The following is a 25,643-nucleotide window of genomic DNA, read 5'->3' as shown; positions in this document are numbered from 1 at the left end:
TATATATCAGATTATGATTGACAGAATGAATTAATATATGATATGTTTAAACGATACTATTCATGCTACGCGCACGTGTCATGTTAACTTATCGATGAATAAACAGACACAAGAGTCTGCGATGTTGGCCCGACGCCTGAGATGAATCAACGTCCGTGTAAAATCTTGACCCTTGCCTCATTTACGGACATTCTCAGGCGGCGAGATAGCGAAATTTTTCGCCAGTGCGCAATATAAATTGCGCCACGCCGCACCGTAGTATTTCCGCGCAGCGTGATTTCAGGCTTGGTGCGCTCTCTCGCATAGAACAAGGCTCGTTCTATTCGATCGGTCGACCGTCGAAACGTATATCGTCGGAGAAGATCGGGAATTTCTCGGACGGCGTTGTCGAGGGAAGAGGCCCTTCGGAACAAAGGACCTCTTATTTTCCACTTATGAGCTCGCCAGCGCCTCTCGACTCGCTCGTACGAGATTCTCACGTATGGTCGGTTACGTGACCATGTAACCATCACCATCGCGATCCCGACAGGTGCAAACACTTCTTTATCTTCTATTTTTCCGCGTTTGTTCCTTCTTTCCGTTATGCTTATGCTTATATGTTCGGACATTAAATAGTGTTCATTGGATCACATTTCTATTATATATCATGATTTTCATCAATTTGATATGTTTAAATTCTGCGCATTAAATTTAATTATGAACATTCATTTATAATACGTCAGTATGGATGGTAAGAAAATATTTGATGTATCAAAGGATTTATTTAATAAAATGATTCACAAAAATGTACAAAAAACAATGCATTTAACGATAACAAAAACTTAAACTGCCTAATTTTATTATTTACTTGAAAAAAACAAAACAAAAAAGGGGATTTTATTCACCTTTATAAAATTATCTTATAGTATAGAAAATAAATACATATAGTATAGAAATTTTTTGAATTTCGATGTGTTTCTGAAAATAATTCGAATATGTATTATCTTTTTAAAGCGCGTTGCATCCTTAAAATATATTTGACGTAGTTTTTTGTCAACATATATAACTCATGGATTTCGAGAGATCTAATCATTGCAGAAAGGGGGATGAATAAATAATAATTAAATGAATTATTCAGTCATTTATTCTTTCGCAGATCCATTTTTATTTCGTGGTTTTTTTTATTCACTAAAAGTAAACTCACGATTGCTCTATGGGAAACGCGTTTAAAGATGATTCTCGTGACCGCGCGAACCGGCACGTTCCGCGCTGGGTGGCGCGGTAATTGGGACCGGTAGCTGACACCGTTTTATTTGCGCCGCGACGCGGTACCTGATGTTTAGCACATTGAAACGGACGATACCAAGGCGTCGGATGGGCAAATACAATGAACTAACACGTGAGAAATTTTCTGCTAGGCGACGGAACCGCATAGTGGGCGTTTCCGGAGGTTGACAGTTACGTGTATAGCTTTGCCGAGTATATGTAATAGCATCCTGTTTCTCTCCTCAATGATTGTATCTAGAATTATTTTTATACGGAAAACGAGAAAAAGTTAAGCTTTGTATTAATGTCGCGAAATTTAATATGGAACGATTGAATTGGAACAAAAGTTCGTAGCACTACTTCACTTGTATCTACATGTATTAAAATAATTTTGGCAATTATATGATTTGATAAAGCAAAAAGTTTGGTTTTATAAATCTATTTTTTGAATTGCGGTACAATGATTTTTAACAGAGTTTGATCAATTAAGTATTAAGAGTTTTGAACAATTAATAAAAATGCCTTTTTTATTTAATTTGAGACAAGAGTAACAAAAAATTTTAGGAGCATTAAAAAACTGATTGTGCAGGAAAAATTTTGAGCTTTCATGTTAGAAAGTCGAAAATTTTCACAATTCTTTTTGAAGCACTTGACAAACTCACAAAATAAGAAAACATTACCTATTTTGTTTAATTGATTATAATTTGTTATACATAAAAATTATCAGAAAATCAAAAGTCATAATGATCTTTAAAAAGTAGGGATTTTAAGTTTTTTCTAAATTTAAATTTCGTTCATGTTTAACGAAATTACAGTTGCTTAAATTTTGAAGTTCGAAGCGCTACAAATTTTTAATCCAACTCAATACATAGAGTATTTAAAATTAAGTATTTAAAAAAAGTCATATAAGAAAAGATAAGATTTTAGAATATATGAATACGTAGAATATCTTAGGCTTTAAATATTTATATATTACAACGTGCATTATAATCAGTATTTTTTTTGCAAAGAATCCCTATCAAAATGTTCTAACTTGGCTGTTGAAAATTACATTGAATATTTTGCTATTTACATCGTACGTTACGTTCTTACTTTATAATTCAGATTCGTTATACTCGCGGCACAATGCGACGCAACCAGCTATCGGATTTTTTTATGAAGATGACTCACAATTCGGCGGCCGGTTTCGCGTGCGGTCTCAGATACTCGGTTCCCAATGTGGCGGCGAATCTTAATTTCTGAAAGACCCGAGCGACACCGAGCGACGAGACCAAATTACGACGGCATTTACGAGCCGTTGAAATGTGTGCTGGGAAAAATAAGTAATCTTGATATTTATCTTCTGCGCCCACGCGCGTCGCAGACCGGCCTGAGCAACACTCGCCGGTCTGCTTTGTCGTGAAAGACTTTTCTCAAGCACGCTGCGGCGCCGAGGCGAACGATCGTCTTTCAAATTATTCTTCGACCATCGCCGCGATTTCTCGTCATTTTTCGTGGCAGGCGAATTCCAACGGACGACTCGAAGTGGTGCGAGGGCGTGGCAGAGAGCAACACCCATTTTATGTTAATGTTTTGTGCTGCTTTTGGATCGGTCGCGGTAGACTGCTACTGTTAGTAGCTGAGCGTCTTAGAGGCGGTGCTGATGGCTATGCGTCGTCATGGAAGATCATGAAGATAAGATATCGTATAGCTTTATTTAAATGGAAATTTTCGACAGATGATGACACACGACGTGGATCATGCGGATTTACATATGATATATAATACTGAGATTTTTATGATAGCATTACTGTCAATATTGAATATCTATTATATTTAATATCTATAATATGCTCAAATGGAAATTAATTGAATTCGATATCGAGATAATAATATATAAATATTGAGATAAATATACATAATTTACTCTATTAGAAAAAGAATTATCTTCTCTTAGAGTATTATTCTTAATACCGTCGCGTTCAAGATCATTGGCTGTAAAATATAGATGATGACAGCCGCGTGGTTTCTATCGGCGATGTTGTCCGTATCAGACTGGGTTATTAAGAAAGATTATGCGTTGGATAAGCCGGGTCTCGTTGTGTAATTAAGCGAGGGACAGCGCGGAGAGCACAGCGGGTGGAAGAGACACAAATTTCTGCAGGTTTATCCCTACCGCTAATGTTTTCTGGGTGGGCCCTTCCGTTCCCCAACAGGTACTTTACATCGCGCTACGAGCGAATTATACGGGATATGCAAATGTTACAAGATGAAAGATTTCTCAGATATTTTATTTATTTGTTTTCTATCTAGAGAATCGTATTGAAAGATTCTGTGAAATAATAATTATGCAAAAATCAGGATGTTTTTATAATTCCGAGAAAAGATTCTTCTTTATGAAATTTAGAGAAAAGACAAAAAATTAGTTAAATTTTTACATTAAGTATTCCCACAAATCTTTTTTTATGTTTTGTCCAAATGAAGAAAGTGAATTACGTTCTTTCACCTTATAATTCATAATTCGTAACTGAGAGGCAAATACAGTATTATTTCCAACTTTTTGACGAATTTTGCATGAAAATTAGAATAAATTATACGTAGACGTTAATAATAGTAATGCTTAAGAAGAATTACGTTTACTCAATATGCAAAATTAGCTTGATGTCTGGTACCAGATGTGATCTCTTAAAATACATTTGCTTTAAAATATATAAGTTTATTTTGAGGAATATGTAGATGAAATATTAGACATGTACGTAGCCTCCTTACTAAGGAGAATACACGTAATACATATATACGAAAAGGCTCTTCATAGTTGCATGCAAATGTAACTCAGTCTGCGCTCCTATGGATTCGACCTTCGTCAGATATACGCGCTACCAAAGGATTCGCATATTCAGATAGGTACGCTTGTCTCTATGTAGGTGAGTTGGAATCGTCTAACCTGCCTGCACGCTACGACCTCGTCCCTCATTTTATTGATCCTCCCTTCTATACAAATAAGCTCGCAGTACCACCGCGCCTGCCAACTCCCAAGGAAAGTTACCCCAACGCCACCGGACGCTCGCCTCTCTTTCGTCGGTTTCGGAAATCGATGACATTCTCCGGCTCGTGAGTTGGAGTTCGCTCGAGATATATTTCCACAAGCTGAAACGCGCGAGCAGGTACGCGTTAAATAGGCACGTGCCGTGCGAAGAGTGATTTTACAAGATGGACGTTTCCTTGATTTCGACGCGGACTACGTCAGATAGTCTGGAATTATGACGTGGATTTATCATTGGCGGATTCAGAAATTAGTCAATGGAGGGCCATTGGTGCATCGCAAGCGAAATTTTTTTCAAAGTTAAATATAAAAAGATAAAATATTTAAATGTATAATTCATTCATTCAAAATGTTTTACTTAAAATTACAGTAACACAAAAAAAAATAATATAATAGGATCTACGTATATTTTTTTATGTACTGTTTAAAAGAAGAAAATAAATTTCAAGCAGATAAATAAAACCTAATGTTGTAAAATGAAAATGAAATTACAAGTAAATTTAATATTCATGCATTAAATTTCACATAAAATTTTATGTATGGAAAGTATACTAAAGGATCCCGCACTAATCTTATGTAAAATGGTCAGTCGAATTGACTGAAATTTTACTATAATGTAAATGTCCTGATCAAAAGTCCTCATGATCAAGATCAAGATCTAAAAATGGACAGTTTTCGAAATAGTGGAAATTCCAATGTTGGATTTAGCCATATTTCATATAGACCTTGTGCCCATGATTTTTGATCAGAACATCATGATCTACATTATACAATAGTAAAATTTCAGCCAATTCAATTGGGATCTATTTTACATAAGATTAGTGCGGGATCCTTTCATAAAATATTTAAAATATTAAATATTAAAAATTACATTAAATTTCATGACATTTTTAACAGTGTATAAAATATATATAACATTTTGCAATAAATGTTTTTAAAAAGGAAATTCCAAGGAAAGCTCATCGTTTCCCGTGGATTCGTCAGTGGGAGTTATGCGAATTATTCGACCAAGAACATCTTATCCTTTTTGCGAAATTCGCTGGTCATGACTGCCGAAATTTATTCTCGCCGGACGGGTAAATTGCCAGTAGCAATGTGATTATTGCGGACGACGCTAATTAAAGATTTAGGTTCACGGTTACCAGTATATCTGTATAAATTACATCACGTACCGTGCATCCGAGTTCTCCAACGCGGCATATTACATCGGAGATTTACGTCTTGTTAACGTCACGCTTTAGTTACTGCCTGTGGCCACACAGACACTCGCGAACACAACTACAAATCATTCTCAATAATCTGCGTGAGCGCACGGCTTTATGCGTATTGCTCGCGACTAAATTTAACCGCGTGACTACGTCCATATGTACGTAACCTAGCGGATTGGATTGCCGCAATCGCCATATCGAATCAAACGTCCAACGAAATGTCTTTCTACAGCGCTGCCGATTCACATGATTAAATCGATCGTGACAAATTGCATGTTCTAGATAGCGGATTATATATAATGAATTTCGCGAGTTTGTCAGTATGGGAATCTTCGTATGTTTTAACTTGTACTTATTTCATAATCTATAAATATCTCGATTACATTATTCTGTATCGCATTATTTCAAGACATTCCTGACCTCGATTATTCTGGACTTTTATCGTTCTTGATAAAAAGCTTTAGATATATCCTTTTAGTGTGTTGTTACACCGCTTATTATTCACATAAAAATATGAACCAGAATAACGGAATAATATTAAGATTTACCTCTTCGCCACGAAAGTTTCTATAGCGGACCCACTTTCCTAGTTTCGGCCTCCAGTATTCCAACATGTACGCCTCCGAATACTCGACACCCTGACCGTTACCGAAGCGGCCCTGAGTGCCGGTCGCCGTGATCGTGTGTACTGTGTGAAGATCGATTTCCAACCATTCGCGCGGTTCCGCCGTGATCTGCTGTTTCGGACACCAGGCACCTCCGTGGCTCTCCTGCTTCAGCCTGAAAGAATAAATATTTGTTCTGGGATTACGGACTTTTATTTTTTTTTTCCGTTTTCTTATCGCGCTACAATCACCGAGGGGAAAAGAGAACTTCTCCTGGGAATCCCTAGCTCGTGAAAAGGGAAAATAGTCGCCAATGCGCGTGATCCGAACTTTCTCGTCTTGCGTAATGCTTTACGGATTTATATATTCTTATCTGCATGCAAATTCAGAGAGGTTTATCATATTTCGATTCGCGATATTCTTCGTTTATAGCTTCAAATAAGAATGTCTAAAGAAATGGCATTTCAAAATTACGTAAAATCTTCCTGAATGCGGAATGCACGGAGAAATATAGTGCGGTAATATTGAAATCTCTTTGAATGTTCGTTGGGATTTGCAACGTGCAAAGAATTCGCACCTATTCGTTGACAAGAAAATGTTGTTATATATCGCAGTGTATGAGTACTAAGAGCGAGCGGAAACATGGCATCGTTACTCAGAGGAAATCGTATAAATACGTGATCGACCGCGTGTCTGACGGATAACCGTCAGCTCGCCAACGCGATACGGGATGAAATTATAATTTATCGATCGAACCAAGTCCCGGATGACATGAATTAAAGATGAGCTGACACCGTCGCGGGAACGGCAGCAAAGCTACTCCGAGCTGGCTAATAATTGTATTCGCATATACCTTTCGCGGGCTTGTCTATGGCTTTAAAAAGCTTTTCTGTTGTCTGCGATATAGCCGTGAAATACGCATGCTGCAACATACAATTCCATATCTCGTAAAGCCGACGAGAGCGAATCTGTTTCGAATTCTTTTTGACGTCGTAAATTATTATTCTCGATGTGATAATCCATGAAGCAGTATTATTTTATAGGCATTTATTAATAAAGAGTATTATACTGAGCATGGCATGCATCGTCATCGTAAGCGTGTTTATTAACTATGAAAAGTTTATGAAAGCATTTCTTCGGGAATTTCCCGACGGGATCTCTCGTCTGCAACGAGAGGATGCCTGTTTGTACGAAACATGACAGGGACGAGTGTTTGGCGGAAAAATTTAAGAAAGGGAAGAACAAGAGATGAGATCCCGAAGAAGCGGGTGGCGATGCCAAATGAATCCGCCGGCGGAACTCGAGCAAAAATGTTCTCGCGCAATAAAGAGGTGAGCTACCGTCCTCTCTGAAGTGTCAGAACTTTAAGTGTTGCTTTGACGTGGAAGGCAGTAAAAGCGGCCGACTAGGATTTGCCGTGTGTCTGTCTAGGGGCGCCTCACGACAACCGTGGTTTGGCAACACGGGAAGGAGAATACAGAATGAAACGGCACGAAAGGAGGAGAGGGAGAGAGAAGAAGAGTAAGAAAGAGGCGGAACGTACGAAGCGCGAGCAAAAGAAAACCCGAGACTTACGGATGTGGAAATGGCGTGGACGTGGAAGGGAATAAGAGCGAGAAAGAGAAAGGAGTAATATCCACCACCGCGCGCCAAAGATCATAACTCATAGCCCATTAAGAGACCTCGAACTGCCTGGCTGCCACTTTGATACAGACCGGGGCATCAAAGACATTCCGCGCGCACGGCACTCCTGGTCTGCGATAAATCTCGGAACGGACGATTACGCCGACTTGAACGGCGAGCTGCCACGTCGGCGGAATCGGAGCGCGTCCTTAGACGGAGGGACCGATTATTGAGAGGAATGGTTTGTCGAACTGGAGAGATGCGCGTCGCTCCGAGATCGGACTTAGGAACCGTCTGAAGGGAAATGATCCGTTGCTAAGGTGAATAAGATCCTCTTGAGCGACGTCGTTGTCGAATAATCGAGAGGATTTTTTTCTGAGGATAATATTTTACGATATATACAGATTTATCGATACACAATTTCGTTGCAATACATCAAATAACTATAAAACAATAAACAATATGCGAGTATGAGTACTGTAAATAAAATATATCTTTTGTGTGTGTGTGTGTGTGTGTGTGTGTGTGTGTGTGTGTGCAAGGCACATAACCTGCTGTGTGTGTGTGTGTGTGTGTGTGTGTGTGTTTTATCTACAAATTGACAAATTCTAAGATTTCATGATTTCAAAAACCTAAGTCTTATATAAAGTAAACTGTTATTCTGAGATTACAGCATATTAGATAGGAGTTCATAGGAGTATTTGATGGTAAGCGGATAGGTAAATAGGGTATTCGACGTGAAGCCCGAAAATGTACCACGAAGCCTCGAAAATGCGTCGAAGAAGTTCTAGTCGACAATGCGGTTTGAAGCGACATTGGTTGTTGCACTGAAGAAACTCTCGCGTGACGTTGTCAATTGCGAAATTGACTACGTTTCTCCGTTTTATCTATCAACTGATTACCTACGCCTCGATACGCCGGGATTAATTTCATGCATTAATTTGTTTTATGTTCACGCTTCAATGATTGATTAATAGTGACGAGAGTTGATTACATCCCGCGGAATATTGAAAATTCACGCACGGCTCGATTAATGCAGCAGAATTTCAATTACGGGCGAAAGGGCACTGGTGGAGCGACTAATGTCTTGCAAGTGCGAGATTATTAGCGCAGTAGGTGGTCCCGATGATTCCACGTGTTTGGACATTCGTCCCTCGCCGTGCTGTTCTCCGTCCCGTCCACCTCGTCGCACGTTTGTCTCGCTGGAATGGTAATTAGCTGACACGCATAATCGAAGGAGTATGCGACGGGGCACGTTAACGACGTCTAAGAGCTTCGGAACAGCCGATACAAATGGCTCCGCATGCGGGACGCTGCGCGTCATTAATCCTCATTGCGGGCTGAGGGTCGAATTAGACGTTGCGGTTTAGTAGGACATGATTAATATACGGTGCAATCAATCGACCGGTCGATCGTCAACTATCTCGAAGACAGACAAGATGACGGACGTGTCGCCCGCGTAGCTCGTCGAATTGCTCAACTTATAGATGCTCTATCGCATTCCATGGAGATGATGACTTTGCCTCTTCGGTTTCTCATCGCTACCGCCGCACGATCGCACGGTAGACGTCTTAAATAGCCTATAATCGAGAGCCAGTTAGGAACAGATCGAGAACTTCCGGAATAGGCGTTCAGTTAACAGACAGCTTGAAGTATGGAATCGATGAATGGTCAAGTTGATTCGAATATCGCTGCATTACGCCGTCGATCTCGCGATGCGAGCGCATGCCGCTGCGTTTTTCACGGTCCGCAGCGGAGTTAATATGATCAAATTTCCGGATTTGTATTGCGTCGGATTTATGTATGATACGCTGCGTAAACGAATCAGTAATTCACTCACCGTGCGCGATGTGGCCCGACGTTTCCGCTATCGAAGCTAGAGCTCGCAGTGATGTCCGCATCGGGAATCGCGCCCGATTCCATCCCCAGGGGTGCGATGCATTGTGCTGCAAATAAAGGAAATTGCTTCAATTATATATTTGTCTTGAATAAAAACAAATGAACGATATAAACATCGGATGTAAAGCTCATTTTAGACGATATGTTAGCCGTATGCATGTGTATATACATACATGATACGAAATGCCTCAATAATGTAAATTAACATGACATTCTCTCGATTTAATTTGAAGACAATTTCTTTTGAATAATCTGAATGAACATTAATTTTTACGTTACAATTTTTTTTAATTTCTTAACATTAAAAATGTATTTAAAAAAAATAGGCTTTTTGCTTGAAAAATAAATCAAGTAATGTCTACATGAGCCTCCGCAGTTGTTAATGCGTAAACATGTTTATAAGGTGATAAGATATAATTCGCAAACAATTATATTTACTTAATTTAATTTACCAATGAAGTTAACTGTAAACATTTCGATTTTGAATTTGTGTCCTCTTCAGTACGGAAGTCAAGTTTATTGTATTTGTCTTTCGTACTAAAGAGGACTCAAATTCAAAGTCGAAACATTTGCAGTTAACTCCATTGATAGATACATTCCAATTGTTTACGAATTATAATCTTATCACCTTATAAATATGTTAATTACTCATCAATAATCGCAGAAGTATTTTACTTAGATATATTTAATTAAATATAAATACATAAAAGAAATGTTTAATTTTAAAATTAAGATATTAAAGTTTTATTCTAGTCTCCGTTTTTGAAAGACATAAAGATGTTTTATTTTTAAATTTTTTCAATAAGCAAAATATTATGTTTAGATTTAAAATACTAAAACGTTTAAAATTGAAATATTATTTTATTACTAAACATTTGTTTTGCAATGTGAACATTTTAAACGCTATATTTTTTACAGTTAAATATCAAGTTAAAATAAAAATTAAAATGGAAAGACTATTTAACATTAAATGCAAAATAAGGTTTAACAAAAAATATCATGTAACATAGGTTTCTAACCACCAAAGAACATATAATAAAGTTGATACATCGTTTTTCGCATCAACGATATGCTCTTTTCAGCTTGAACTTTTCGTCGTCATTAAAAGTTGTTTTAAACAAGTCGGGTTCTCGCGAGAGTCGTGTTGCACCGTTTGCGCCGTTATTTTCAGTGAGAACTAGAGTTTATCAGGTTTTCATTATGCGCTTGAACGTCCTGGGGCTACTTTTTTCGAGGCCAACGCGGGTAAACCGCGCGCGCCGCTCGAAAACGATGAAAAAGGCATCACCGGCGTCGTTCTGGAGCGTCGTATTTATCGCTCAGTAAATCGCGCGTTCCGCGATAATTACGATGCTTAACACGATACCGAGAACGGATTTCCATTTGGAATCGAAGAAAGATAAATGCTGAGGATGACTTGAAATTACATATCCGTGCAGGCCTGTTGACGATCAAAGCGGCACTCGCGAACGAGAACGGCCATCATACCTTGAGAAGAGGTCAAAGCAAATCTGTTGGCGTAATATAAGATCACGCCAAGATTCTCGGAAAACGAGCGAATGATATATAGCTCTTTAGCAAGAAATCGTGGCAAAATGGTGCTTCGGTAAACTTGATAAATCCGTGTAGAAAATTCAACTTCCAATGACCCTAACGGCAGCTGTTTCCTGAGCCATCATCGAAACCATCAACGATTATCGAGTTCGTTTATTCGTCCAACGATCTTAAATCCACAAACTTTTCTTCCGACCGCTTTCTTCATCGTCGCGGATGTCTGGCACCGAAAAGATGTCTGGCGTAAATAAGAGGATTGTAAACATTCCTTACATCTTCCAAATGTGGAGATTCGGCTTTGAATAAGATAAAAATGAGATTAAAATTATTCAATAAAACATTCACTCATTTTAATTAAATAATAATTCTGAATTAGCTAATTAATGATAGAACAACAATATACAAATTTAATATTTTCGAGTATTTGACTTCTAGCAAATTATAAGTTTTAAAGCATATTATCGACCTCGAAATTATAAGAATAAAAAAAATGTAATAAAATTAAATTTCTTAAGATTGCTGGATGGTATATTAATTAAAGATATTAATTATTAATCGAAGTTTTAAATAAAAATTTTACCGATAATATTAAGATTTAAAAAAATATTTTTAAAGTTTTAATTTATATGTTTTTCTAATTCTTCAAATAAGCAACATATAGACATGTGCAACAAAAATCGAAAATATAAAAATATACAAAGAATAATGTCTCTATTTTTCATTATTCGTTCATTTCATTTTCATTATTCCGGGAGAGCAGGAAACAATTACGCAGAGGAATTTTTGGTAATCATCTGCAGTCCTATGTCGTCTAAAAATATTCGAGAACCATCTTGAGCTTCGTTGAAACGGCAAAGTACGCATTGAGACAAATAAGTTTCGTAATCAGTGCTATCCAATACGTGATCTGAAGATTTTCTGAGATCGATTGTCTTCACGTCGCGTTCCTTTCGATACGCATTTGATTCAGCAACGAAAGGCTTAGACTTTGAGGTCGCCTTCGAGTAGTTAGAGTAGGCAGACAAGTTCGATTCTCGTATTTATAGACATCCTGGAAAAGAGTGCAGAAACGGGAGAAGAAGAAGAAGAAGAAGTAAGTTATGCGACGTTTGGCCCGCCCCAGCCACTCATTCGGCGACCATAATTCTCGAGGAGTGACAGCTCTGAACGGAAGGGTGTGTGCCGCCCTCCATCCGCGAGAAGAGGGAAATTGAATGCCTTCGCAACCCCTCTTCACCTAACGTCCCAACGTCGCTCTCTCGTCTTTTCGTCCGCTAGTTCTCGCTCTCCTCCTTTAACCGCGTCACTGTCAAACTGATAACCGCTTCTTTCCAGAGACGGCTCCTCTCGGAAACCCGAGACAACCACGAAACGGTCGACGAACAAGCCGCGCCTGGAGGAGAACGCAATACGTTCGAGGCAACGTAAGAGAGATTGTAATAGAAAAATCGTAATAAATTCTGAGAGAAATTCTTCCACCATAGCACCGTTGCTTTTGTATTTGTTGTTACTTGATAGTCTGAGAGTACCGCGAACGTACCGTCTTCCTGCACCTCCATTTTGTATGTTCTCATATATGCAACATGTATCTGCGCGCATGTCGAGTTGATAAACGATTTTCCGCAAATCTTGAAATACCGAAATGGTAATTGAAATGTCTTGGCGTTGAATCAGACTTCCATGCTTAAGTTACAAGTTGAGGCAGCGATGAAGGCTTGCGCGATTTTGTTAGAGATCTATGTATTGTGCAATATCGTAAATCTCTTCCTTTACAAGAACGGATCTCCTTCTCTGCCGTCGTTTGTCCTCTCTCGTGAAGCACTCACGTCGTACACTCGAGTAGCGAGTAGCGAACCACTCCTTCTTCAGGCAACTGAGAATGGTTTCTGAATTAACCTTTAACACAGCGTAAGTCACGTCTTTATCTACTAAGTGAGGCTGACTTTAATAATTTAATATTCTTTGCGTAGCCTGGTTATACAAATGGCTATGTGGAATCTCAGGTTTTTTTATAATTTAAAAAAAATGCATAAGGCATATAATTTGCTACAATACACAAGGATACTCATTGTAGATCTACACGCATCACGTCTCGTATAATTTTGTTCCCACATCCCGGATGAAGTCAAAGATATCGCCTTTGGTAGACGAGTACGACGAGTAATTAACGCGGCTTTTATAATAATAGCAAAAGCAAATTGCACAGAAGACTAACGAATCTCTCGGCAAATTAGGGAAGAAAAATAGAGGAAGTGTGGTGAAGGTAGACACCAACAACGGGCTTTTCTATCTCGGAGAATTTAATAATTCGCATCACCCTTCCTTTGTTAATTCCAGGATTATTATTAATGACGGCGCAGAGTCGTGGTCGGCTTTCGGTACACTTACTCGCACTTCTCTTCTCAGGCGCGAATGTAAATTAATTACGCACCAGGACTTTCACGAAAAACATATTAAACTTCCCCATCTCATTGTAGCACGATATTAGCGCATAAATCATGACTCGCATCTAATCCTTGGATTAACTCAATCTTTGTTTTTTTATGTCAAAATGTCTCGACAAATTATAATGTACGAGCTGCCTCATGCACTCATAACGTATCTTAAATATTATTATATGAAGAGTCAGAAAAAATTTCTATTACATTGTGCATTCTCAAATATTAAGATGTTACGAGTAAGCTTTCTTGCAAAGCGTTATAATGAAATTGCTGATCATTAAGAAAATACAAATTTCATTTCATGTGCTAGACGCATTTGTTACGTCGTTATGTGGCATATGTATATCTTTACCAACGTGACCGCAATACCCAGATTTAATCCAGATTAAATTCTACGCAAGACTATAACTTGGAAACTGTCTGCTCGTTTGTGTATTAGTGATAATCAGCTTCTCAGCACGGCTCACAACGGCGGAACTCTATTCGTTATGTGTGCTCAACGGAATTAGCAGGTGGACACCTGCCACAAGGTTTTCCCCTTTCGTCTGTAATGCCGCGCCCGTTTTCTGAGCATCGGTGAAATTAGAATGAATGTTTGTAAGAGCGTCGACCCCGAAAGAAGTTCATGCTTGCCCCCTAGATAATGCGTTGCACCCTTTAGGACCATGAAAGCTGAGGCGCGGTTTCCTCGGGTATTGTCAGACTTGGGGAGCCATTTTCGCCTCTTTCAGAGAAAACAAACATTCTAGGTGGAAGGTAACTCGCATCAACGAAAACGCGCATGCCCGTCCTTCTGGCGCCGCGACGGCTGGCAAAACGGAAGTACTACTTTTACACTGGCCCTTTCGTCCCACCTACTTCTCCAAGGTCCTACTTGCCTCTCGTTCTTTCCATCCTATCCAGAACATGCATCTTTTTCTACCATGCCGCAACCGTTTCACTCTTGGAACCCCCTAGGCGTGGGTTGGAAATCACCGTCTCGAGTTGCGTGCGTTACTTAGACCTCGAGGGTCGAGAGTACAACCCCTTTGTACGGGGTTCGTGCCTTCGTGGCCTGGATTTATCAAAACTAACCAGTTTTATTCTGACGTGTCTGACGTTAATAGATACGAAGAGAGACGCTGTATAGTTGCTTCGTAAGAATATTTTCTGTAATAGCTTTTTATTTTTAGAAATCAACAATAAAATCACAGAAAATTTACACAGATATTATTTACAATGTAATTTAAATTTAAATTTTTCTATTTTAAAATAAAAAATATAGAAAATGTATTAATACATAATATTATTATATAGACATTGGTCTGTCTGTAATTTTCTTGTGAATTCTTTTATGCAAATGGAAAAAAAATGTGTTAATTAATAAATTCAATATCAAATAATAAATTTTTCCTCAAATGAAGAATTTCTTCACTCATCGTCCAATTCTACAGTTGATGTCAGTGTGCCAAGAGTTTTAGGACACGAACCCTTCATATACAGTTGGGCACGTGGTGTTTGCTTTCTTGGGTTAGCCTTATGAAAATACAGATCTGCGCTCGTCGGATTGACGTACGTCCTTCGAATCCGAAAGTCGGGGATTATTACACTCGACATCGCTAGTTGACATTTGACAGTTGACGTCCTTTCAGCGTGTCAAGCGCGAGACATCCCTTGGATTCTCCCCGGATTCGTCTCCTCTTGTTCGATACATTCCGCGATGCCGCCGGGACGTCGTCATTCGATCGCGAGATACGAAAGGGTTTATCGCGACGTGGCGAAGAACGACAATAATCATTCTCACTCGCATACATTTCGAAGCGAAGATCTCGATAGACCGGGGAATATCCGAATATATCGCCGAAAAATTTTGTGATTGAGGGAACGCGGAAAGCCGAGGATTATTTCGCTCAGCGTCTTCCGAACTGACGCCCTTTCAATGTGTCAATCCCACTTGATTCTCCCGATTCATCCTCATTCGCTGATGTATCCAAAGGCTGCGCCTTTGCTGAGACGCGGGGTTAAGTCGATTGCATTCAAGGCGATTTATCCGGAGTTATCGTTAGGGGTGAAGAGAGCTGAAGTTCGTGTACACGGGCGTAAACTGTCGGTTCTGGCGCGTGATCAAGCCGAACGTAGAGATCGGAGTCAGCGCGAGGGTAAAGAACAGATGTCTGAATACCAGCTTGGGAATGTTTACGTCGCGAGGATTTTATATCCGAGAGACATACGACGTACACGTGCAGAAAGTGTTGGCGGTGCCTTTGTCGTACGAATAATCGCGTCTTTCAAACAAGACAGCAGAAGCTGTCAGCTAGTATTAACGGCTGCACTGAGCATACAAAGGAGTGACAAGTTGTAATGATAACCGAGGTATGTTTTGATAACTATATTTGCGAAGGGTATACGATTATAAGAGTATATTTGTGCGTTTGTATATAGGTGACTGTACAAATAATCAGCTAATCCGTACATATACAAGTTGCATGATCGTCTCAATTATAATTCTTCTCGTAAATACAGAATATTCGCGATTAGGCTCGACTTCAGATTGTTGATGTTTAATGTATGCTATGCTATTCATTTAAAAAATATATACGTACATTGAATTTGTTCAGTTTACATGTAAAATTTTTCCCTATACAGCATAGATTATTCTGGCAATATTATAACAACATTGCAACGTTTTAGCATTATTGTAGTAATATTGCAACGTTGCTGCAAACTTTGTGCTGTATAAGTTCCGACATATTTTATTATTTGTATTTTTTATTATTGTAAAAGTTTGAAATATAAGCATATAGGATCTTGTTTATTAAAAAAAATGATTTTTAAATTATTTTAATTTAAAAATCATTTTTTATTTTTTTTAATAAACAAGATATTCTATGTACTTCTTATCGTTGCATGGATTGGCGGCAGAGCGTGGACGAAGGACAATAACGTGTTAATTGCCGCATTGTTATGTTAATACGCTGAAGACTCCAGCAATAATTTCATCACCATCACGCTAGAGCCTAATGGATCCGTAGGTAATTGGAAAGGAGGGCTGAGGACCGAGAGGGTGACAGAGGGATGACAATGTCATAACGTGGGAAGGCTCTGTTGCGTGACGATTTTCCTCCCCGAATACATTCCTACTGTCTGTTTTCGATGTGTCCTCGATGCGATAAACATACATAGATAAGCGTGTTACCATTATATGTATTTCATTACGTATATACACGTATTAATTTGCAAAATTTATTATTAAAATTAATGCGTTTACGTGTACGTTTGTAATTTATTTAAAGGCTGAGTCACATTGGTGTATCTATACATTCTGTTTCATCACTAACTACGTCGTCACAGTTGCTGTTAACAATGAATCTCGTACGGAAAAAAAAGCGATCGTTCACCACATGTGTCGCTCGCGTTAAATCTCGCTACGTCAGATACATCCCTCACGGATGACGCATCTGTACAATTGCCTATCCTATCATTCCGACTCTCCAGCATACTCGTCCGCTCGTGCACGTACACTTTCGCGTTTACCCCCGCAATTACGCGACACCGACATGGAACGCACGAGTTACTCTCGTCTATGCACGCGTCTATATGTACACACCAACCATCCTCGTCGTATAGACAAAATCGAACTCACCCTCGTATGCACGGACGCAGGCAAGCACCTAGAGGGTGTGCAGTACGCATAGGCAATCCGACCAACGTGCAACATGTTTATGTATCGCCGGTAACATTAACATTGCAATTTATGCACGCTTCAACTGCTCGGAGACCCCTTTCAGCTCTCCCCGATCGGCCACAGCTGACCGGCTCGCTTAACACAACCGCGAATTTACCGACGCGGTTCAATGTACAAGTTCAGTCACCGCGGGGGGTCCACAATCGTCTCCCCTTCGGTCTCCTTCCAACTTTCGTACGAAGCTATTTATATTTCGGCGCTCGTTCAGTGCTCCTCTTATGCAGAGCACGCCATCCCACCTACGCTCGGACGCCTCTATGGATCTTTCAGTGACCGGTATTCGAAGCGCGGTTCTATTGGATTCCAAGTATGGTCGAGTGAATTCGAAATGCGCTGTGTCCTGCTTCTTTTATATGCGAATAAAAAGGAGCCCGACTAAACGATATGTACTTCTACTGTGAAACTATCTATCTTTCAATGTTTTTATTACCAGTTACAATTAATTGATAAGCTACTATTTGGATTATTTTGTTAAATTGCATTTGGAAACGCATTCATAAGTAAGATATACTTTTTCCTCCAAGAGATTGCTTTATAATTAATCATTGCTGTTCTGTTTGTTATTTCAAAGTATTATGTTGAGCTGCTTTGATAACCAGTAGAATTTAATTATCAAAGTTTATGCTATATAGTTGTTTTCCCGGATTACACTGGCATGCTCAAGTATAAGTATAAGCAGGATCAAAGGTAGCCTAAGTATCGGCTTTGAGGTCAAATAGTATGCCGCATAGGTTCCAAGAGTTAGAAGAGTTAACATCGACTTTCCTGATTTAGTATGTTCCTGTTGTACGGATACCTGTATTTAGCGTACAAGTATAAGCCGATTACTGTACACTTATAAACTTTATTGTACCATCACTGATAAAGTTGTCAGGATTCATGCGTTGTAACTCTTGTTTATAACTTATATTAAATATTCATTATATAATAGACTCTACAAATCTAATTTTGCAAGTTAAAGTCATATGACAAAATTACAGCTTTATGCTTGTAAATACATACTTTGAAAATTTTGTGCTTGGTGTAACTCGAATCTACTCATTCATCCAGGGAAAAGGATGATACGCATTACAGTGCAACCGAATCGAGACCATCATGATCCATCTTTCGATCCTGCTCGAGAAATTCTTCGGGTGCGAAATACGTCCCGTGTACGTAAGTTTCGAGCTCGATTTCACGAACGAGTACCTAAAAGCCTTTCCCGGAGCTGACTTCGGAACTCTTGGTGGATACTTTGCAAGTTTCTCGCCCTGTTTACCTGACACGAGGGTGGCTTGGGCCGTCGGAGTCAATGGGATGGAAACCAAGCCGAGTAGAAACCGAGCCCGAGGTTTAATGTAAGGCAAAGGGCAACGCTGTACGAGGGAAGGCACCGGGATGCCTTTCTGTTTTTATCGAGTAAAACCGCGAGAAGAAGAAGAACCCATCTTAGGGTAAAATTATACCCTGGTAAACACGTATTTCAATCATGATCTTACTATCTTCTGATCTTGTAAAATAGAAATCGATTCTGTGTTATTAATCAATAAATATCACAGTATGCTACAGTTCTATTTTATTATCTAATTTTATTATCTGATGTTTAAAATTATTAACATTAATTATTCTATAATTCTATAATTAATTTTATGAGATATTGTTATTCTAAAACTTTGTTATTCTAAAATTTCTAAAACTAACACTTTAGTTACTACTTCTTTTAAATTAATTTAATTCAGAAAAGCTAATCCACTTTTGTTAAAGAAAATTTTATTTTAGTCTAATAAACATACAAAAATGAACAAAACATTTTGATTTCAATAATAATAATTCAGTAGATAATGTGATCGTATACATCTTTCAAAATCTGATCAGTACTTGTGATTGTATATAGGGGAATACAGTTTATTTATAAAAATTAATTGTGTACCTTTTTCAATACACATAGTAGTTAATTTAATAATTGTTGATTTGACCGTCATTTAAACTGTTAATATTAATAAGAAAATACAATATATATGAATTCGATTCAAAGTTGAAGTTTTTATATCAAATTGGATTAACATGTCTACTCACATATGTCTATGGAACGTCCGCCGCAGAAGCAGAGGATCAGCAGGTAAAAGATGAGGCACGTCTGCAGGTAGTCCATGGTAGCGTCGGTGGTCCGCGGGCCTGTGGTCATCGAACTCTCATAACCGCTTCTGCAAAAATAAAGTTTCAAAAGAAAATTACACGTACAAAACAGTCTTAGCATTACGTAGAACAAAGTGATTAAGCGCGATTCTCGAGAAGGCGTCTTACCAGGCATAGGGATTGGAGCAGGAGAGGGTTGGAAGGGGACAAGGGTGAGAGGGCCGACAGGGAGACGCGACGTGGACGCAGAAAAAGAGTCTGGAAACGGCCGTTTTGGCCTCCCTGTGCTTTTCGCCAGGGTGAAATGGCGCGGTTCTCGTACCGGACAGATATACGACCGGTACAGGAGCTACGGACAAAGAGCTACATTCACGCCAGCAGCCATTACGCGTCATTATCGAGATTAGGATCGGCCGTTCGGTGTGAAAGAAGAAGACGGAAAGAGAGAGGTCCACTGAGAATGCTGCGAGGCGGAGAAAGAACTACGGAGAACGCCGTGGGGCTCTTTGGCTGGTTCTTCTCTTGCGAGGGGGCGAGAGCTCGTACATACCGGATAGTCGGGCGATACCGGGGGAGGGGGAACGCGAGACGGTACTTTATTCACGACGGTGCCGTTGTGGCGCGTAGCGCAGGAAAGAAAAGCGAAGGGGACCATACGAGAGATTTCACTTTTTGGCTAATTAACAGGGGGGAGGGGTTCTTCGACTACCGTTCCCCGATGCTTATCTGCCGAGCTTAGAGAACTCTTTCTGCGACTCATTATTTCACGACGAAAATATCCGTGGCGACCGGCGTTTTATGTTTCTAACATCATGGATTCGTGGATTTCAGGAATTTATTCGAATTTTCGGCTACAAACCAACAACATCTTCATAACTGATGACAAGTGTATCATTTCAAATAGATCTAACTTCGTATTAACAATTTCTTGAGACAAAGCCTCAACTTTCTCAATGAATTTTATGTTAGAACTGAAAGAAAATGGATATTTTTAAACGCTGTCTCTCTTCGAGTTACTTCCGAAGAACAATGATTTTGTAATCTTTTCCAACTCAATACTTGACTGATGTGGAGACTATTGATACATACACGAGTGGCTGAATCGGATTATCCAGTCGGTAATTAAGATGCTATTCAAGCGGTGAAGCAGTATATGCTGGTACCCGTGTCAAGCATAGTACATACGATCACAATGCACGCGATCGATTAGTCGACATAGTAATTAAGGTCACAGAATGCAGCCAACCTTTAACCGTTCTCGGTCGGCTGATTGTGTCTGAGACACGGCATTCGTTTCTTAGATGATTAGATCAATCGTGACATACAATTAATCATTAGGTCTGTGGATAATCTCGTTGTAAGTACACGCGCGATCTAATGTGGCATTCATGTCTCGCTGTCGCGAGATACGTTCCCTGCAGCGACTGCGTCACCTCGTACAACATTTCGAAAGTCTTTTCTTATATTACGTACGCCAAGTGTAATATATTAGAGATAAAAAATTATATGAGAAATAAGTCACTCGCGTGAGTTTAATTGCATTATTGATCTGCATTTCGCACGATTCTTAATATCTCGCAGGCATGTTTTAAATAGAAAAAGTTAATCATTTCCTCCTAATTACGGAGATTTGATTATGTTCATATTTCTGAACTGATATGCGCTTTTGCTCGAGGCAAGAAGTGTTATGCATTTATTAATAACACTGCCACTCATCTTAGACCATTTGTTTGTTTTTTCTTTTTTTTTTGGGATAATCGTCATTCCGAAGAGGAAGAACGTAGCAGCGTTTCACATCATGCAGACGGTAGATTTTTTGTGCCCTCTTTCTCGGATTAAATCCTCTTTCAACTGTTTTTGGTCGATTATTTATTCCAACACAAACATCGGCATCGGCGCCAGCGTAACCACGCGAGCCTTCACGTCCGGAACGAAGAAATCATGCGAATTTAGTGCCCCGTTTGTTCCAGCTTTCTACAATACGCACACTGCCATCTTTCATTCGCTCGAGCTGCCACGTAGCCTCGTTCGGCCACTCGGTTCCACTGTGTGCCACTGCATAAGGTGCCCTTGTGCGCACTTCGAATGCTCGATTTGCATGGCATTCGTCTCTTCATTTTTGCCGAGTGTATCGTGTGCTCGTCGTGTTGAGCTCGCGAGCCAGGTGCATCGGTGCTTAAGTGGAATTAACGTGAATGATGGGGCCCAGATAAAGCTACATCCGCCTGCACAAGCTCACGAGCGTATTTTACGAGTGAATACACATGAATTTGTTCAGCGAATCAGCGAATCAATCATGCCGCTTCGATTACGTTCGATATACGTACAAAGCATAAGCTTGTAACAGCGGATTTTTTAAATCTCAGCATTCTATAGTAACCCATATTTATATAATAATTCCATTAAAAAGCTTGACTGAAACCAATTTTGAAAGAGAGACAGATAAAGAGAGAAAGAGAGAGAGAGAGAGAGAGAGAGAGAGAGAGAGAGAAAGGAGGAGGAAGAGAAAGAATACAGTTGAATAGATAAATCTTGAAAATTAATCTGACATTTGCAACGTTAGATTTACGATTTTAATTCAAAAACCTGCATATTTCCCATTCTACTACTAGTTTTAATCTAAATATATTGTATTTTTTTTATGTATTTTTATTAGGTTATTTCTTTGACAGCTATCAAATTCTGTTTATAATCTTATTATAAAAATTTATAATAAAAGTCTTGTATTATTATGTTATACATTTTTAAATAAACAGTGCAATTTTTTAAGCATTGTTAAGAAAAAACAAATCGACAGACAAGGAAATAATTAAGACTTGAAAGTAAATTTATCTTTTGTGAAAAATTAATCGTCAATTTGCATTAAAAACAATTTTTTAAGATTTTTTACATAAATTGTAGGTCGCATTTATTTAAACGAAATAAAAATGATCACATTTTTAAATCAATATTTAACAAACATGTTGTTTGCACGTTTCGTATTATTCGGTTAGATAATTATTTTCCTTGATATTCAAACTTAAATTAAAAGCTAGAAGAAGTATTCCCATTTGGAAGTATTTCTCTAGCAGTTCTCTCTTCTCTCTTCTTCTCTCTTTCTCTTAGAGTCGGCTTGGCTCCATTCCCAACGTGTCATTTCGAAGGTGTGAATGGGAGAATAGGAGAAGGAAGGAAAGTGCGCTGCTGCACAGGTTTGCGTATACGAATACACTTTAATCTCCACACTTACAACATTTCCGGATCGTTAAACGCCATTCGACGAACTCTGGAATTCGGGCGAAAAATTCACATCCAAGCTCGATCTCATCGCTCGCGAACGGCTTTAGCCTTGGTGGAAAACGCGTCATTTTCTCGTCGAAAAGTTTTCGACGATGTAGAGAAAAAAAAGTTTGGAAAACTAGAAAGTAAAAAATTCTGCATACACGTGTACAAAGATTTCTTTTTGAGAGATGACAGAAGGGACATATAAAGTTTTTGAAAGATATACACTTAATTCATTAAAATTTGTTTAAAAACATTCATAAAAATGAAATATTCATTAACACAAATAAAAAATAGAAAAATGGGCAATTAAGAGCATTAATACACGATAATTGATGCGAATATCATAAATACATATATTTCGATCGTATCTATTACATAAAATAATCAAACTAAACGTTTCGGCTGTATTCAAACCCTCTTCAGCAATCTCCAATTATAGTAATAATATTCGTTTATTTAACATTGATATGTATCGGTTTATAAAATGTAATGAAAACTGCGTTTTGCTTATAAGCATAAATATTTATGGTTATAAGTTTATTTATTGTAATTATAAATATAATTTCAAGAAATATTTAATAGATTAAAAAAAAACGTACGTCTTGCGTTCACGGATTTCCGGGCGATGAAATTGCCTTTTACAGAAATTCCTATGGTTAAGCGAGAAATTTGTGTTCAAAGTGCCTTTCCCGTCTTTCCCGAGGAAACTTGCAATTCTTAGCTGACGAGATTTACGGTGGGTGTAGAAGAGGCAAGCATGGTGCTCTTTTGAGCGCTGTTTCCATCGTTTGGGCGCATAAATTTGCGCGCGAATTCGTGGAAAGTGCCGCGTACACGAATATGCGACGACGGTCTCGAGAGCTCGCGCAAATTAAAACTCGACGAAGTCGTCCTCGCGTAATTGCCGGGGCGCGCCGCGACTTATTTTTGTAGACTCTCTCCTAAGGACGCAGTCGTCACGCGAAAGAAATTACGAAGCGGTGTTTATTTTATACTATCATTTTATTTTAATAAAATAACTAAAAGTGAAGAAATATTTAAAACGGTGACAAATTTTGAAGAATTACCGCTCTGTTACATTATAATGATATTTTATTTTAATAAAATAACTAAAGGTGAAGAAATATTTAAAACGGTGACAAATTTTGAAGAATTACCGTTCTGTTACATTATAATGATATATCTGAATATTTTGTTTTTCAACGTGCAAACAGCAAACAACTTATTTAGTTAATTATGATCTTAAATTTTTTATTTCGTGTAATTAGTATCATGTATCTATTATATTAGACTTTTTTATTGAAAATCTAAGTTGAATAGCAGCTTTATATTAAATTGGCTTCCGTGCTATTATCTACAGTATATTTTTTATCCGGCTTTTAACACGACTTTATTACTTGAGGGAGTTAGCTACTTTTTAAATTTATCAAAGAATCCATCTTTTGATGAACTTTAAGCCCTGCCACCGATACGCAACTTGTTACCTGAATCTTATTAATTCACAAAGTTACAGTAATAAGTCTCGGGTCTTTGACACTCCAATATTTTCTGCTCGAAGCGCAGAAGTTAGTGGTGATCCGTATCTCTTTCCGCTCGCGCATTTCTGTCCGGAATTTGTACGGCAATTTCTATGAAATCGTTCGGTCATCCGGTGGTCTTCAAAGAGCGTCTTGATCGACTTGTGCATGATCATTCGCTCATAAATAGACACCATCAAGCATTGCAGTCCTTGAAGCGACATTTCTAACGCAAGAAAAAGAAAAGACATGCAAGTCCGACTAATTACGAGGGTCCCTCTGGCTACTGTGCGCTGTTGGTGCTGTGGCTGCTGTTGCTGCTACTGATGTTTATCTTTGCGAGCGATGGGAACCCAAGATGGTAGAGTATCTCCCATTTATTCAGCGCAAGAACCGGTACGCTTCTCCGGTAGGACGAGAAAACGACTTGTGGCTGCTGGCCGTGCCTGACTCGGGATATCTGCATCTCCTTCCATCTCCTTTCCTGAGCTTCGAACCGCAATGCGTCCGTAGATTAAAGCCGGTTCTGTATTAATTTCGTGCAGTGTAGCTTCGGGTGTACACTTTGTCTTCCGATTGGTGTACATGTTCAAACTGGACGAATCGCACCCTGAGCGCGAGGATGCCTTCGGCGTCCTAATGCAATGGACTTTAACGATGACATCACCGCGTTATCTATTCAGTTACGTTCAAGAATTGTCCAATCTGTGTTGTCCAAACTATTATTAATTAAAATATCATCAAAAAACATACGGTGTACACAACCTTGATATCAAAGTTTTAGATACTTTATTAACCATTATTTAATTTTTTAATTAAAAAGGATGTATAGCATTGAATTCGAAAATGTAAACACTTTGCTTCTTTCTTTATCTTTGTACAATATTTGTTGTGAATTTATCTTTTATTTCAAGAAATCTTTTATATATAAAAAATTTTATATATAACGCCGGTAATTAATAGAAAATGACACAGAAAAGAATTTCAAATAAACGAAAAACATGCCTTTTGGCCGAAACTGTACATGTTTTAATTCGATTAAAAAGGAATCCATCTGAAATTAAAAGATTTTCCATTTTATCAAAACATGTAATGCTACAAGCATTTAATAAGGAATGAGTTCAAAAAGATATAAAAAGAAAAGATGTAGATGTAAAAATGTTATCTTAAAATTATTGATGTTAAGATTATTTCTATTATTATCTGTAGAAAAATATATAGGTTTCTTAAAAACAAATATTTATTTGGTACATTTTACATATCTTCAAAAATAACGGGGTTGTTATTCACAAACGTTCCTTTTAAGATATATCATTCTATCTAAATGTAGAGAATCCGCGCATCACTGAGATATATATTTCATGTGGCATTAGCGTTTGAAATTTATACCCTAGTATTTCATTCCGTTACAATCCCAACTGGTACA

General features: G+C 38.4%; 1 protein-coding gene across 1 annotated transcript in view; it reads right to left on the bottom strand.

Annotated features, from left to right (window-relative positions):
- The window catches only part of LOC108687632 (discoidin domain-containing receptor 2-like), a 25,222-nt gene extending 5,725 nt beyond the window's left edge, over positions 1 to 19,497 (bottom strand). Inside the window, exons 1-3 of the mRNA XM_018193508.1 lie at positions 19,377 to 19,497; positions 9,544 to 9,649; positions 6,024 to 6,255 (exon numbers count right to left, since the gene is read on the bottom strand). Coding sequence (XP_018048997.1) covers positions 6,024 to 6,255; positions 9,544 to 9,649; positions 19,377 to 19,485 — 447 coding nt within the window. The 5' untranslated portion in view covers positions 19,486 to 19,497. The remainder of the gene's footprint in view (positions 1 to 6,023; positions 6,256 to 9,543; positions 9,650 to 19,376) is intronic.
- Positions 19,498 to 25,643: the final 6,146 nt, after the last annotated feature.

This window comes from Atta colombica, unplaced genomic scaffold, assembly GCF_001594045.1.
Source record: "Atta colombica isolate Treedump-2 unplaced genomic scaffold, Acol1.0 scaffold210, whole genome shotgun sequence".
Classification (NCBI taxonomy): domain Eukaryota; kingdom Metazoa; phylum Arthropoda; class Insecta; order Hymenoptera; family Formicidae; genus Atta; species Atta colombica.
Note: the sequence above shows the minus strand (reverse complement) of the source record. Positions and strands in the feature narration are given on the sequence as shown.